Source organism: Rhinatrema bivittatum, chromosome 2 (genome assembly GCF_901001135.1).
Source record: "Rhinatrema bivittatum chromosome 2, aRhiBiv1.1, whole genome shotgun sequence".
NCBI lineage: Eukaryota > Metazoa > Chordata > Amphibia > Gymnophiona > Rhinatrematidae > Rhinatrema > Rhinatrema bivittatum.
In genome coordinates, this window is record NC_042616.1 from 205,605,051 (window position 1) to 205,621,162 (window position 16,112).

General features: G+C 45.0%; 1 protein-coding gene across 5 annotated transcripts in view; it reads left to right on the forward strand.

The window, feature by feature from the left end:
* Positions 1-16,112, forward strand: part of LOC115084331 (ATP-binding cassette sub-family B member 5-like) — a 210,913-nt gene that overhangs the window by 160,895 nt on the left and 33,906 nt on the right. For all 5 annotated transcript variants that reach the window (XM_029589048.1, XM_029589050.1, XM_029589051.1 and 2 more), the window contains one exon: positions 11,317-11,400. In XM_029589048.1, coding sequence (XP_029444908.1) covers positions 11,317-11,400 — 84 coding nt within the window. The remainder of the gene's footprint in view (positions 1-11,316; positions 11,401-16,112) is intronic.

A 16,112-nucleotide genomic window follows, 5' to 3' on the forward strand; every position in this document is an offset into this window, starting at 1 on the left:
ATGGGAGACTTCAATTACCCCAATATTGACTGGGTAACTGTATCATCGGTACATGCTAGAGATATAAAGTTCCTGGATGGAATAATTATTATAATTACACAATGTTAGGTTTCATATTAGGTGCTACAACCCAAGAAAGAGATCTAGGCGTCATAGTGGATAACACATTGAAATCGTCGGTTCAGTGTGCTACAACAGTCAAAAAAGCAAACAGAATGTTGGGAATTATTAGAAAGGGAATGGTAAATAAAACGGAAAATGTCATAATGCCTCTGTATCACTCCATGGTGAGACCGCACCTTGAATACTGTGTACAATTCTGGTCGCCAAATCTCAAAAAAGATATAATTGCAATGGAGAAGGTACAGAGAAGGGCTACCAAAATGATAAGGGGAATGGAACAGCTCCCCTATGAGGAAAGACTAAAGAGGTTAGAACTTTTTAGCTTGGAGAAGAGACGGCTGGGGGGGATATGATAGAGGTGTTTAAAATCATGAGAGGTCTAGAACAGGTAGATGTGAATTGGTTATTTACTCTTTCGGATAATAGAAAGACTAGGGGGCACTCCATGAAGTTAGTGTGTGGCACATTTAAAACTAATCAGAGAAAGTTCTTTTTCACTCAACGCACAATTAAACTCTGGAATTTGTTGCCAGAGGATGTGGTTAGTGCAGTTAGTATAGCTGTGTTTAAAAAAGGATTGGATAAGTTCTTGGAGGAGAAGTCCATTACCTGCTATTAATTAAGTTGACTTAGAAAATAGCCACTGCTATTACTAGCAACAGTAACATGGAATAGACTTAGTTTTTGGGTGCTTACCAGGTTCTTATGGCCTGGATTGGCCACTGTTGGAAACAGGATGCTGGACTTGATGGACCCTTGGTCTGACCCAGTATTGCATGTTCTTATGGTATGGTCATTGAAATGTATGCAAAGACTTCTGGCTTCTTGTCCTTATCAAGCTGACATCATAGCAGGAGCATGCTCAGTGTACTTTGTCTAACTCCCAATGCTGGTGACATCAGCAGAGTAATTTTCCATTATTGAAAGTGTCTAATAAGGGTCAAGTGTGTTTCAATGATGCTGATAATGAATTATACTATTTCAAGTCAGGTACAGTCTTAAATTGTTACCGTACTATGATGGCACATGATTATTTTGTAATATATACCACACATATTTCTCATTATCATGCCCTTCTGTAAACCGTTGTGATGGTTATTTAAATCAACAATGGTATAGAAAAGTTTTTAAATAAATAAATAAATAAAAATGTGTTTTTGTACAGCTATTCTAAGATATGCAGAGCCTCTAAACCACTTAATTAATATAGGATGCTATTATGTTTGGTATACTTGCAATATACTTTTCAGTTGGAATTTTTCTAAGTTCTGATTTATTTATTTATTTATAAACCTTTCTATACCGATGCTCATGAAAAGACATATAGCACCAGATTTGTTGGAATCATGACCTTGGGGACAATATTCAGCTGCTGATCAGCTAATTAACAGGGTCTTAAGAACATGCCATACTGGGTCAGACCAAGGGTCCATCAAGCCTAGCATCCTGTTTCCAACAATGGCCAATCCAGGCCATAAGAACCTGGCAAGTACCCAAACACTAAGTCTATCCCTTGCTACTGATGCTAGTAATAGCAGTGGCTATTTTCTAAGTCAACTTGATTAATAGCAGGTAATGAACTTCTCCTCCAAGAACTTATCCAAACCTTTTTTAAACCCAGTTACACTAACTGCACTAACCACATCCCCTGGCAACAAATTCCAGAGTTTAATTGTGCGTTGAGTGAAAAAGAACATTCTCTGATTAGTTTTAAATGTACTACATGCTAACTTCATGGAGTGCCCCCTAATCCTTCTATTATCCAAAAGAGTAAATAACTGATTCTCATTTACCCGTTCTAGACCTCTCATGATTTTTAAAGACCTTTATCATATCCCCCCTCAGCCGTCTCTTCTCCAAGCTGAACAGTCCTAATCTCTTTAGTCTTTCTTCATAGGGGAGCTGTTCCATCCACTTTATCATTTTGGTCGCCCTTCTCTGTATCTTCTCCATCACAACTATATCTTTTTTTGAGATGCGGTGACCAGAATTGTACATAGTATTCAAGGTGCGGTCTCACCATGGAGCGATACAGAGGCATTATGACATTTTCCGTTTTATTCACATTCCCTTCCTATTAATGCCTAACATTTTCTTTGCTTTTTTGACTGCCGTAGCACACTGAGCTGACAATTTCAATGTATTATCCACTATGATCCTTAGATCGCTTTCCTGGGTGGTAGCTCCTAATATGGAACCTAACATCGTGTAACAATAGCATGAGTTATTTTCCCCTATAGCATCACCTTGCACGTATCCACATTAAATTTCATCTCCCATTTGGATTCCCAATTTTCCAATCTCACTAGGACCTCCTGCACTTTATCACAATCCACTTGTGATTTAACTACTCTGAATAATTTTGTATCATCTGCAAATTTAATTATCTCACTCATCGTATTACTTTCCAGATCATTTATAAATATATTGAAAAGCACAGGTCCCAGTACAGATCCGTGAGGCACTCCACTGCCTACCCCCTCCACTGAGAAAATTGTCCTTTTAATCCTACTCTCTGTTTCCTGTCTTTTAACCAGTTTGTAATCCACAAAAGGACATTGCCACTATCTCATGACTTTTTAGTTTTCCTTGAAGCCTCTCAAGAACTTTGTTAAATGCCTTCTGAAAATCCAAATACACTGCATCTACCAGTTCAACTTTATCTACATGTTTATTAACCCCTTCAAAAAAGTGAAGTAGATTTGTGAGGCAAGACTTGCCTTGGGTAAAGCCATGCTGACTTTGTTCCATTAAACCATGTCTTTCTACATGTTGTGTAATTTTGATCTTTAGAACACTTTCCACTATTTTTCCTGGCATTGAAGTCAGGCTAACGGATTGCCCCTGGAGCTCTTTTTAAATATTGGGGTTACATTAGCCACCCTCCAGTCTTCAGGTACAATGGATGATTTTAATGATAGGTTTCACATTTTTACTAAAAGATCTGAAATTTCATTTTTGAGTTCCTTCAGAACCCTGGGGTATATACCATCCGGTCCAGGTGATTTACTACTCTTCAGTTTGTCAATCAGGGCTACACATGTTCTAGGTTTACCATGATTTGGTTCAGTCCATCTGAATCATTACCCATGAAAACCGTCTCTAGCATGGGTATCTCCCTAACATCCTCTTCAGTAAACACCGAAGCAAAGAAATCATTTAATCTTTCCATGATGGCCTTATCTTTTCTAAGTACCCCTTTAACCCCTCAATCATCTAATGGTCCAACTGACTCCATTGCAGGCTTTCTGCTTTGGATATATTTTTTAAAGTTTTTACTGTGAGGTTTTGTTTCTAAAGCCAACTTCTTTTTAAATTCTCTCTTAACCTGTCTTATCAATGTCTTACAATTAACTTGCCAACGCTTATGCTTTATCCTGTTTTCTTCTGTTGGATCATTCTTCCATCGATGTTGGGCTGAATCAGATGATTGGTTGGCATGATGATGGTTTAGTGACAGCATGTAGTGAGTTAGCTGGTGCAGGCGTGTGTGTTTGTGTGAGGGGTTGTTTGCTTGGCAGGTGCCAGAGGCCTGGTGTAAGTCCTATTTGAGAGTCCCTATTTGCAGTCAGTGGTCTGCTTAGCCTCCTCTCAGTTGATCATATCATGCACAGTTGACATAGAGGATGCCACCCCAGACCGCATCATTTGGAACTCACTCTGTCCTCTTTATACACTGGCAGGGTAGAGCCACCTTCTTTTTGCTATATATAATTCAATAGCCTTCCTGTGCATACAGAGGTGGTCACCCATATGTACTGTACAATCTAGTTGACATGGTTTGCTTAGCACGTTAGGGGCTCCACTTGTACACTAGCCTACCTTTCCCTTCCACACTGCTGTGTACTTGCTGACTCTTGGAACAATGTCAGCTGCTGTGTGACAACTAGGGAGGATGAGTGAGGGAGTAGTGTATTGTCCAGAATGTCCACAGGCAAAGAGAAGAGGGCCTAGAGGGTTGCTGTTGCTGCTTGGGACTAGGCAGACTTTCACAGACTGACTGCCATCCCAGTAGTGGGCTGCCTTCATGATCTGGATGCTATCTGTAATATCATCTTTACCTTAAACATATTATACATTTCCCCAAGCCATGCCAGTACAGTGGTAAAAGCCAGTCTGTGGAAGTCTGCCTGGTCCCAAGCAGCAGCAGTATCCCTCTTGGACCTCTGCACTTCACCTGTGGGCATTCTGGACAAGACACTACTCCCTCTCTCCTCCTCCCTAGTAGTCACACAGTAGCTGACACCCTGTTCCAACAGTCAGCAAGTAGACATCATATTTAGTTTAGTGTGAACTGTACAAGTGATTGGTTTCAGATAGCCTTTGAGTCATGACACAAGTAAGGGGGTCCGAAGATCAAGTCTTGAGTGATGAGGAATCTAACTTCCCTTTAACACCACACAAGCTGTTCATGTACACAATATACTGTGTTGGGCAGCTTGCTACTGTCCATCTCACATTCAGGCCCATGTGAGCAGGAGTTAACTAAGAGTATGCAGTGTGAAGAAGGCAACAAGAGGCAATACTGAAGGTTCCCAGTAATTAGCTTCTTCTTTAGCTCTTACTGTCTTCCTTAGGAGCATACACTGAGCTTTCATTTGTATGGCCTAGGCCATATGGACTTGCTTGCTAGATAAATGGCAAGTAGGAATGTGTAAAGGCATTCTAACATGCAAGGTCATGTGAAGGGCAAACCTTTTTCCTAGTGAACCGTTAACACAAAAACCACACAATGAAAGGAGCCAACCAGGAAGTGTCTTTTTCATACCAGTGACCACTTCATTAGTGAAGACATGTAGTCCACTGTTTGAAATAAATTCAATGTCTTAGGTAATCACATTCTCCAAAGTCAAGATAGCAAATAGCACAAACATTGTAAATGTAAGGAACAGCAATTCTGTGTAGACCTGCACATACATTATTTGAAATGGTATCATTACATATAGAGACTTAGCATCTTATCCTTTTTGGCACAATCATGATTACAACTAAGAATATAGAAAGCGGAAGTGGCATTCCCCCCCCCCCCCCCCCCAAGTAGTTGCAATACGCCTTTAATGTTGTGCCTGACAGCAGCCTTGCTATGTAATGGCTAGGTAAAGGCTTCAGACAGCCCATGTAGAAAGAGTGCACTCAAGGGGACAGCCTAAGGAGCAAGGCAGCATAGTTTAGCAAGAAGGCAGCAGGACTAGGACCAAAGAGCACAGCATGGAGGCAGGAGGGCTAGGAGGAGACCCAGCAGCATGGAGGCAGCAGGAGCAGAGAGGAGATGAGACACCAGCAGCATGGAAGCAGCAGCAGCAACAGGAGCTGAAATGAGATGAGACATCAGCATCCAGAGCAAGAATGAGACATGATGAGAAGAGGCAGCAGCTGGACCGTGACTGGAGGCTGCTGGTGGATGGAATACAGGTAGAGCATCAAGGAGGGTTTTAGAGTTAGGCTGCTGGACCACAATGGCTGATAGTAGACCATTCCTTCTGTGTGCTGGCACAGCAACTCTGTAGAAAGGAAAGCCCAGCAGACTTCTTCCATCTAGATGGCATAATAACTCTGTAGTGAGGATGAGGATGGGCCCAGCAGGTTTCTTCCATCTAGATGGCACACCAAATCTGTAGAAAGGCAAGCCCAGGATTGTTGGTACAACTCTTCTTATTTGGCATTTGATGGAACCACCTTTAGTTCTTTATGGTCTCTTTCCATGTCATGGCTTGCCACTTGAGGTGGGGGCATGGATTTTGGGGGCCTATCCCTCAGGCGTCTTTCATACCGGGAACTGCTGTGGGGTGTGTACTCCAGTGATGCTGGGGAAGACTTGGATGACTACTCAGGCATCCTTTGCAGTGTTGCATAGGAGGTGGATCCTTGGGCTGAGTTGGGGTTGATGCAACCCGTAGGCAAGGGCCTATGGGTCCCCACCATCAGCAGGTGGAGTGGGCTGAAGCTGGAGGCCACTGGAGCTTCACCTATACCAGCCCACGTTCCCCTCGGGTTGAGCCTTTGGGTGCCGGGGCTGGCAGGACTTAGGCGGGCCTCGAGGTTGAGTATAGATAGGGGATGCTTCAGCCCAGAGACAAACAGCCAGCAGATGGCGTGGTCCCATCTCGGACGGGATGTGGAACAGGAACCCAAGCACCAAGGGACGAGGGAAAACTGAAGGTGCCAGAGCAAAGGAAGGCTGGAGACTTAGTAATCTGTGTCCAGAGGATAAGGACAGAGGCGTCACTGTCAAGCTTGAATGGAAGCTGGTGGCTCTTAGAAGTGTTGTAAGCAACGTGGAACTCTGGACTCAGGAATGTCTGAGGCAAAGTAATTCGTAGCAATGGTCAAGGCACGGAGAAGGCAGGCGTGGTCAGATGTAGCAATGGTCAAGGCATGGAGAAGGCAGGCATGGTCAGATATAGCAGCGGTCAGGCTTAGAGAAGGCGGGCGAAGTCAGGCATAGCAGAGGTTGGAACCAGGTAGTCGATCAATAGACAGATGAGACAAATACGAGGAGCAGGAACCAGGAATCACAGGAACAAGACTAGCACAAGGCAACTTGAACTCGGAAACCGGAACTGGAGATCAAGGTGACCTGTTGCAAAGGCAATGCTGAGGAGCGCTGCCTGAGCTTTTATATGTTGAGGGAACTGACGTCAACATCCAGGTCTGTGGCCAGGTTCCCGCTGCGGGCCCTTTAAATGTTTCACTGGTGTGCGCGCGTGCACCTAGGGAGGGACATGGCGCTGCCGGCGGCATCTCTCCACAAACCCTGCGGAGAGGCTCGACGGAGGGAGGCATCCAGGCTGGAGGTCCCGGGAAGTGGAGCAGAGCCAGAGGAGCTGGTGGAAGTCCGAGGTCGAGAATGGAGGCCCACCACCACCAGCGACGAGGAGCTGGAGCCTGAAGCTTGTGTAAAGAGGTGAGAGGGCCACACCGTGGGGCTGCCGCGGGCGGCAAGCATAACATGTGGGATCTGTATCAGCACATTTGTCATGCTGTTGATTGCTGCAGCCAGCATTTTCATGTTCTGTGTGTTTTCCAGCTGTTTGATTTTGCAGGATCTAGTTCTGCCTCCTTTCCAGCTTTTCCAGCTGCTTATGTATGGAGCCTGCTGCTGCTCATCTTCCTCCTCCTTGCTGATCTGAGTCTGGGTATCCAAGAGGAAGGGCCTGTGTAAAGGTGGTGGTGTGCTGCTGGTCCCTGGGTGTTCCTGGCTGGTCCCTGGGGCTTCCTGGCTGGGACCGGAAGCTTTCTGGGCAAGATCTGTGGAAATAAAACATAAGACATAAGTACAAATGGCAGCAAGTATCCTTTTTAAATTTGGCATCAGAGGTGTACGTTAGGGGTATGCATTTGTTCCCTACGAATTGGGAATCCGCAAAGTATAGGGCCTTATTCGTTGTATTCGTGGGGAATCGAAATGTATTGCGATTCCCCACGAATACAACAAATCTTCGCCGAATTATTTGGCTGCTTAGGAGCCAATTTAAACAAACTCCCCACCCTCCTGACCCCCCCCCCCCCAAGACTTACCAAAACTCCCTGGTGGTCCAACGGGGGGTCTGGGAGCCATCCCCTGCACTCACACCCTCGGCTGCCGGTTTAAAAATGGCGCCGCAAGCCTTTGACTTATTATGTCACAGGGGCTACCGGTGCCATTGGTCAGCCCCATCACATGGCCATCGGTGCCATCTTGTGCTCCTGACCCCCACAAGACTTGCCAAATGTCCAGCGGGGGTCCGGGAGCGACCTCCTGCACTCCGGCCATCGTTTGCCGGTATTCAAAATGGCGCCAATAGCCTTTTCCCTCACTATGTCACAGGAGCTGACCAATGGAACCGCCGGCCCCTGTGACATAGTGAGGGCAAAGGCTATTGGCGCCATTTTGAATACTGGCAACCGATGGCCGGAGTGCAGGAGGTCCCCCAAGACGTGCCAAAAGTCCCTGGTGGTCCAGCAGGGGTCCGGGAGCGATCTCCTGCATTCCGGCCGTCGGCTGCCAGTAATCAAAATGGTGCCGATAGCCTTTGCCCTTACTATGTCACAGGGCCTACCAGTGCCATTGGTCAGCCCCTGTCACATGGTAGGAGCACAAGATGGCGCCAATGGCTATGTGACAGGGGCTGACCAATGGCACCGGTAGCCCCTGTGACATAGTAGGTCAAAGGCTATCGGCACCATTTTGAAACTGGCAGCCGAGGGTGTGAGTGCAGGGGATGGGTCCCGGACCCCCCGCTGGACCACCAGGGAGTTTTGGTAAGTCTTGGGGGAGTCAGGAGGGTGGGGGGTTGTAGTTAATTTAATTTTTGCTGGGAAACGAATAGGAATTGACGTATAGAACGTATCGGGGGGCCCCCTTGCAAATGCAATGTATCTGCCCCCCCGATGAATACGAATCCTGAATGCAACATTTGGCGTCCCTCTGCACATCCCTAGTGTACATTCCTTCTTAGCATTGTGAGCATCTTATGCCAAATGATGTGTACACCCGTTGCTGCCTGCCCATTTACAGGTGGGGTGAACTTACCAGCTGTGGCTCATGTGGTGTCCAGCCGCTTAGTCATGTCCTCGAAGACATCCAGTCCCAGCCTTTGCACGAGTCGCTCCTCCATGGGTGTCAGGATGATGGGCAATGGACTCCTCCTCCAGTCCTTTGCTTTCAGCTGCGCCTTGATGTCCCGGTAGCTGTAGGCCACCTGCTCCCTGCTTCATTGTACTCTGCTGCGCGTTGTGATGCCCTGGGCTATGTTGCGCCAAATTTCACCCTTGGCTGCCTTCAAGGTCTTGGCCACATGGTTGCCAAAGAGTATGGCATAATGCTGCAGGACCCCTGCAATAATCATCTCATTTTCCCGGATGATGAACTTGATAACCCTGATACAAGGGCATACTGCTGCCTGGCTGCCAGAAGGGGTGCCACTTCCACTTCCAGAGAGGTATCCTCCTGTTCCTCACTCTCTCTTCCACTCCCCTCTCCCCTCCCTTCCTCTTCCCCTCACCTCTGCCCTGCCAAGTCCCTACCCCTCTGCCCTCTCTGTCTATCCCTAGCCTGCTGTCCTCCTCCCTCCGTCATCGCCTCCCTATCCCCTTCCCCTTTCCGCGTCCTCCTATCCCTTCTCTCCTGCCTCTTGCTACTCCTGTCCTTGTCCCTACTTCTACTCCTCCTTCCCCTAGCATTCCTGAACTCATCCCCATGCCTCATCCCTCATCCCCCTCATCTCCTCATGCTTCTCCTCTCCTCTATCCCCATGTCTCTCACACTTCATCCTTCTCACCACAAATACCACTCGTCCAACACTCCTCACTCCTCCTCACTCCTCCACACACACTGCGCCACTCCTCCTCACTCGTCCACTCCTCCTCACTCTCTCACACTCCTCCACACCACTCATCCTCATGACTCCACTCCTCCACCACCACCACACCTCAACACCAAAAGAGAGACAAACAAACCAGACTAACAAACAAAAGCTTTCACTCCAACAAAGAAGACAAAAGACCAAGGCAAAGGGAAACAGATGTCAACTGAAAACAAGACAACTCACTCAGTAATCATTATAAAGAATCTCCAACTAGTCACCAACACCACCTACTTGCCTCCTCTCTCCAAACGCCTGACACACCTTCAAATATTTATTGGCTGGAGACGCATAAAACAATAAAAATTGCCCAACTCAGGCCGAGTTTCGCCACATCCGTGTGGCTGCCTCAGGGGCTTACAAATCACTGTCAAATTTGTAGCAGATTGGAATTTGTTCGCAGCAAATTAATCCTATGGATTCTTAAACATAAACCGAAGCACGGACATATCTTAATGAAGTTCAGCTTGCTCATACGTTCTTGCTGGCTCCATAACCTTAATGGTGCCTTATACGATTTGCGCCGCTGGTTGATGTATACCGTCTCCACTCAACACAAGTAAAACATTCTTCGGCATCTACTTTCTTACGTTTGCTCACGGCTTTTCTAGATTGCCTACCTTGTTGCTTTTTGGGCCCACACCTTCAAATAGTAGGGATGTGCAGACCAAAAGTTTAAGTTCATAAGTCCATAAGTCGAAAGGGGGTCCCATTTGCGGTCAATATGGACATATGTCCATATGTGCAAATAAAAATTTAAACCCCTCACCCGCCTTAATCCCCCCCCCCCCCAAGACTTACCAAAACTCCCTGGTGGTCCAGCGGGGTCAGGACGCCATTCCTGAACTCCTTTGCAAGGAGCACGTGATGTCGGCGCCAAGCTGGCCAAAAGTTCCTTTTGAGCCCAACGAGGGGTCCGGGAGCGAACCCGAGGGGAATCACGTGACACCGCGTCACTCCGACGTGACGCGGACGTCACGTGATTCCCCACGCGTCCGCTCCCGGACCCTCACGGAACTTTTGGCCAGCTTTGGTAAGTCTTGGGGGGGGGGGGATTAAGGAGGGTGAGGGGTTTAAATTTTTATTTAGATCAACAATCGCGATTTCCAACGTATTCAACATAGCTATGTTGAATACGTTGGAAATCCGATCGTTTAAGCCTCATCTTTTTTTTAAGTTAAAAAAAAAAAAAGTTGCGTTTTCCATTTAAGTTCAAAACGAATGCACACCCCTATCAAATAGTCAGCTGCAGGAAGCCTATAGATATAAACTGAAAATTAATGCACCACGTACTTATTTACACTAGCCATGGAAAATGACGTGGCACACACTGACACAATGCATGATGTGCTGACGCAACGTGGAACACGCTGATATAATGCACCATGCATTGAGACAATGAGCGTGCGCTGACTCAACGCCACATGCGTTATTTACCTATGCGATGCGGCAGGCTGGAAATTTGCCTAACCACACCCTTTTTTATTATGGACACTATTTTCAGTATATTTATTGCGATTAGATGAATCTAGGTCTTAGCTGGAGAGACATATATGGCTAACTTAAATTGCATATACAGCAGCACAACCGCTGTCTATCCGGCTAACTTTAGACCTGCCCTAAGGCTCGAAATATTGCAGTTAGCTGGTTAACTTAACTGGAATAACTTGTTATCTGGCTAGAATTTAGCTGGATAAGACTTTTAAATATGCAGCTAAGCCATTTAGATGGATAACTTTCCCGTTATTCATCTAAATGGCTTTTGAATACCTCCCCCCTTATATCTATAAGTCTCTATATTTATCTCTATAATCTCTGTACATATATCTAATGTTGCTACTCTCTGCAGGAAATATCATGGTATGACAATAAGGAAAATAACACTGGAACATTGACAACAAGATTAGCCACAGAGGCATCCCAAGTTCAGACGGTATGTAATTCTATTCATATCTGATTATTAATTGGTTTCTATGTAAAGCATAACATTTATGTGAGCTGCTCTCCCACTATAATCTTTAATGTCCAGATAACTCTGAGAAGAAATACTAATGCACTTCCAAACTCAGGACTTGCAAAGTAGGATATTATTCCACTTTTAAAGTCACAAATATAATTATTGATTTGATGCACAAAAACCATCAGAATACTTGTACATATGAACATTTGACATCTAACAGTGAAGCAGTGGCTGAATCCTTAATGGAAGGTATAATAATGCTTTACTAATTAAAGACACATTGAGATCCTCTTTTCATTTGGTTGCAAGTGTAAGCAATGCAGAGCATGTTAGCACAGATAAAGAGGTTCATTCTTTACTGAATGCTCATGGGAAAAATGTAAGATTCTGTACAGCACTCCTTAACTATGTGCCCATCAATTGCCTTTCATCTTCAATCATTACACATACCTGACCTTAATTCAACGATTATTTTTTACTTAATAGGAAGTCCCTCAATGTGTGCCAAATAAAAAGAACAACCGGAAATATTACATCCACATCTAACTTCTGGCTTTTTTCTAGTTTCTCCGCCCCCTAAACCTACAGACGTGTTTGCCTTCAGGAAGAAACTTGTTCTCTATTTTATGCTTTCCACTCCACATTCCAGATGTTGCTGATGTCATCAGGGTAGCATAGCTTCAATGTATAGCATTGATGAAGGATGGACAAGAGCATTGAATGGAAAAGAAATATTTAAATAGCAGTGAAATCATTTAGACACACATGGAAGAAAAGGAGAGGAAAATAAAAGTACTGAATGCAATAAAGCATGAAAGCAATAAATGTCTTATGTAACAAACCCTGTCTGGTGTACCTCCTCAGCTTGGCCTGGATACACCCTTGAACACAAATCTCATCCCTTGCTATTTAACAAGATATCAAATCATAGGTTACATTAGGGCTCCCCAAACTTTTGGCCAATGTGACACTATTTTATGAATTGAAAATTCACATGGTCCCAGAGGATGACAAAACAAATAAACATGGATGCCCTTCCCCTCCAAAATCACTCCTTCTCACCCTCCCTGCACTCTTACTGATCCTCCCTCTCAACTTCAACCCCTTCCAATTGACTCCCTCTTTCAACCTCTGCTTCTCTCACCTTTCCAGCCCATACCATTTCTTACCCTCTCCAGGCCTTTTCAAATCCACACAGCTGATCCTCTCACCCCCAAGCTCTTCTTATAACCTCCAACTAATCCTCTGTCATCCCCTCCTTCTCACCTTATTCCCTCCTCTCTCATCTTTTATCCCATATCACCTCCCAAATGCCCCTCCAACCCTTTTCTCACATTCACCCTCAGCTGATTCTCCTCATTGTCCATCTACTCATACATCCCCCAGTTGATTTTCTGTCATTTTCCCCCTCTCAATCTCTCACCATCTTAGCCAACCCTCAAACCCTGCCTGCATTTCTTATTTCCCTTCAAATAGTCTTATAAACATCCCCCACCCTGACAAGAATCAGTGGCAACATTTTCCTATCAGTCCTGGGCCAAAAGTAGATCACAACTGGTGGGAAGAGAGGGCAGGCTGAAGAAAGGGCCAATGTTTTTCTTTTGGATAGGTTCACCAGTGGATGAAAGGAATAGTGGCAATCTCTACCATTCCATGTACACTCAGCTTTCCCATCCTTTCACAGCGGGTCCCAAACACAGCATTGATCTGCTGATTACTAATGAAAGTGAATATTGGGCCTGTCGGTTAGTGAAAGCTTATGGACCCTGATCCTTCCTGATATAGGGCTTTCTATTACTAAAGAAACCCATGCAAGGGCAGTGCCACTCCAGGGCCTGCAAAGCCAAATATAAGCCTGCTCACAGGTGCAACACTGATTTCCACTACTAAAGATGCTGCTGCTGGCCCTGCCATTTGAGGCACTTGAAACCCCAGCTGAAGGTTTTGTGACACCATTTGGTATCCCAACCCACAGTTTGAGAAGCCTTGTATTACACCAATACAATACAAAATATAGAGGCAGAAAGCTTTTTATGCACAGAAATGGCCTTTTACAATTGCCTGAACAATATGCATGTAAACTTACATGTTTGTACCATGTTCATGCTTACATATTCCTGCACTGAATAGAGGCATTCCTATGGGTGGATATGTGCATTTCTGCACATACCTTTAGATTTTTAAAAGAATATGTATTAATTTTCATGGAAAATGTGTATGGATGTTTTATCAGGTATAACTTGTGCAGGTAGTAGGGTATGCATTTGTTTGAAATGAATGGGTAAAACACAACAAATGAATTCATTTTCATTTCAATCTTGGACCCCAAAATGAATGGAGGGTCTCAAGAATTTAAACAAACACTTTTCTTTTATTTACTTATATTTCCCATTCAAATCTATAGCTGTGTACTACTGAGGAAATAAACAACTGGTAACTATAGCAACCAACTCTTGTCTGGGTTACAAGACAGCCTTGTTAGAGCTGAGGCAGGGCAAGTTGGAAAGGAGATGAGACAAAAGGCAAATCATGATGCAGCATCTTTTTAACTAGCCTATAGCTGCTATCTGGTTTAAGTTATGCTAAGGTACTCCCAGTATGAAGTTTGAGCATATGCAAGAAGTTCTGTATTCCCTCTTTAACAGTTGTTAGTGAAGGACCTATTTTGAAAAACTCTCTTAGGATTATAAAAAAAAGCTATGAAAAGTTGGATTTGGTACTGGTAAAGGACTTTCTCTGATTTTCTCTGCTGTAGTAGATTAATTCAGTTTGCCAGAAAGAGAGAGGCAATGGCACTGCTGCTTTTTTTCTTTGCTGGAAGAGGGTCATGGTAGGAGTGTGGAGATTGTAGTAGTGTTAGTGAATTTTTTTGTATCTCTTTGCCTGTGTCATTTTGTATCTCTTTGCTGGCGCCATTTTGCACAAAATGGTGCCGGCCGTACGGCAAAACGATTCGACTGCAGGAGGTTGTTCCCGGACCCCTGCTGGACTTTTGGCAAGTCTTGTGGGGGTCAGGAGGCCCCCCCCAAGCAGGCCAAAAGTCCCTGGGGGTCCAGCGAGGGTCCGGGAGCGATCTCCTACGCTCCTGACGTCGTTTTGCCGTACAAAATGGCGCCGGCGGCGCCATTTTGTACGGCAAAATGATTCGAGTGCAGGAGGTTCGCTCCCGGACCCCTGCTGGACTTTTGGCAAGTCTTGTGGGGGTCAGGAGGCCCGCCAAGCTGGCCAAAAGTCCCTGGGGGTCCAGCGGGGGTCCAGGAGCGATCTCCTACGCTCCTCACGTCGGGGGACAAAAAACAAAATGGCGCCGGCACTACCTTTGACCTGTCATATGACAGGGCAAAGGTGGCGCCGGCGCCATTTCTACAACGCACCGCAGGCCTGAGAGTAAAAGATCACACCGGGACCCTCGCTCTGGACCCCAGGTAATTTAAGGCATTTTGGGGGGGTTCGGGAGGGTGGGGGATTTATTTTAAAGGGTTGGGTGGGTTTTAGGGTTGTTTTAGTGTGCCGGTTTTTCCGCCCTCCCCCTTCCCCTCCCCCTTCCCCCGATTTACAATTTTTGACGATAAATCGGGGGAATTCCTATTGTATCGCGCTTCTAACGATTTTTGTCGATTTAAAATATATCGGACAATATTTTAAATCGTCAAAAAACGATTCACATCCCTACTTGCTATACTTTGTGATCCACGAGCAAAAGGGAGTCTCGTCCTTCAGTCCAAGCATCTCAAATTCATGAAGAAGATGCTGGTAGCTAGGGCATGTGAACAGGACAGGAGTGAAGAGGCAGAGGCACAGTGGGGATGTAGCACAGGAAAGAGTGGTCACCTCAGAGAGTAGTGAAGCATGAGCGGCACCCTGTCAGTTACCACTTTCTCCCCCACCTAAATAAGCAAAGGCCACATTGCCTGCAAAGGACCATCTCTCCTGACCCAGGCCATAGCTAAAGCTGCCATGTGCTCTGCTTGCATACCTGCTTTTACCATATGCTCCTTCGTTCACTCCACAAAGCTAAATGAAACTCACTGGAATCAGATAACCCTGAAACCAACGAGACTGGAGTTAAACTCAATTTTTTAATGTTTCATATTTAGCAGAACAAGTCTATTAAATACATGACCTATTTAGTCACTATCAGCATCATTCAGAGGAAGAATGCAGTAAGCAAAGTCTCCTCGGACCCTAGTTACAGACAGTGGAACGGGAGAAGGGTGAAAAAGAAAGAAAGAAAATCCTCTTTAAGCTAAGCATTAAAACATTCTGCTTTCATATTATCATACACAATTCTATTACAGAGCAAGACTGTCCAAAAGAGAGTTAAAAATGATATCTCTATGACATGCAGCAATTGAAGCAAATCACTCTCATCGTTCTGCAACCCCCTTCCCTCCCCCTCAGAAACAGCTTTCTAGGCTATTAGGCTATGCGCCACCCAAAGAGGAGCACAGGAACATTTTAGCAGAACCATGCAAAAGAGATGGCAACTCCTTTTCTACCCGCTGCTTTTCCATTTATTTGCAAAGTCAATCATCCTCTACCAAAAACAAAATGTAGATAACATGACAAATGCTTAAAAGATTCTAAAAACAAAGTTAATTGCAGTTATGGTAATAGTTAAAGTATTTATTTTTTATTGATAGTGCCTCAAGATACAGTGCAAGAAAAGAAAGGCAAAATATACA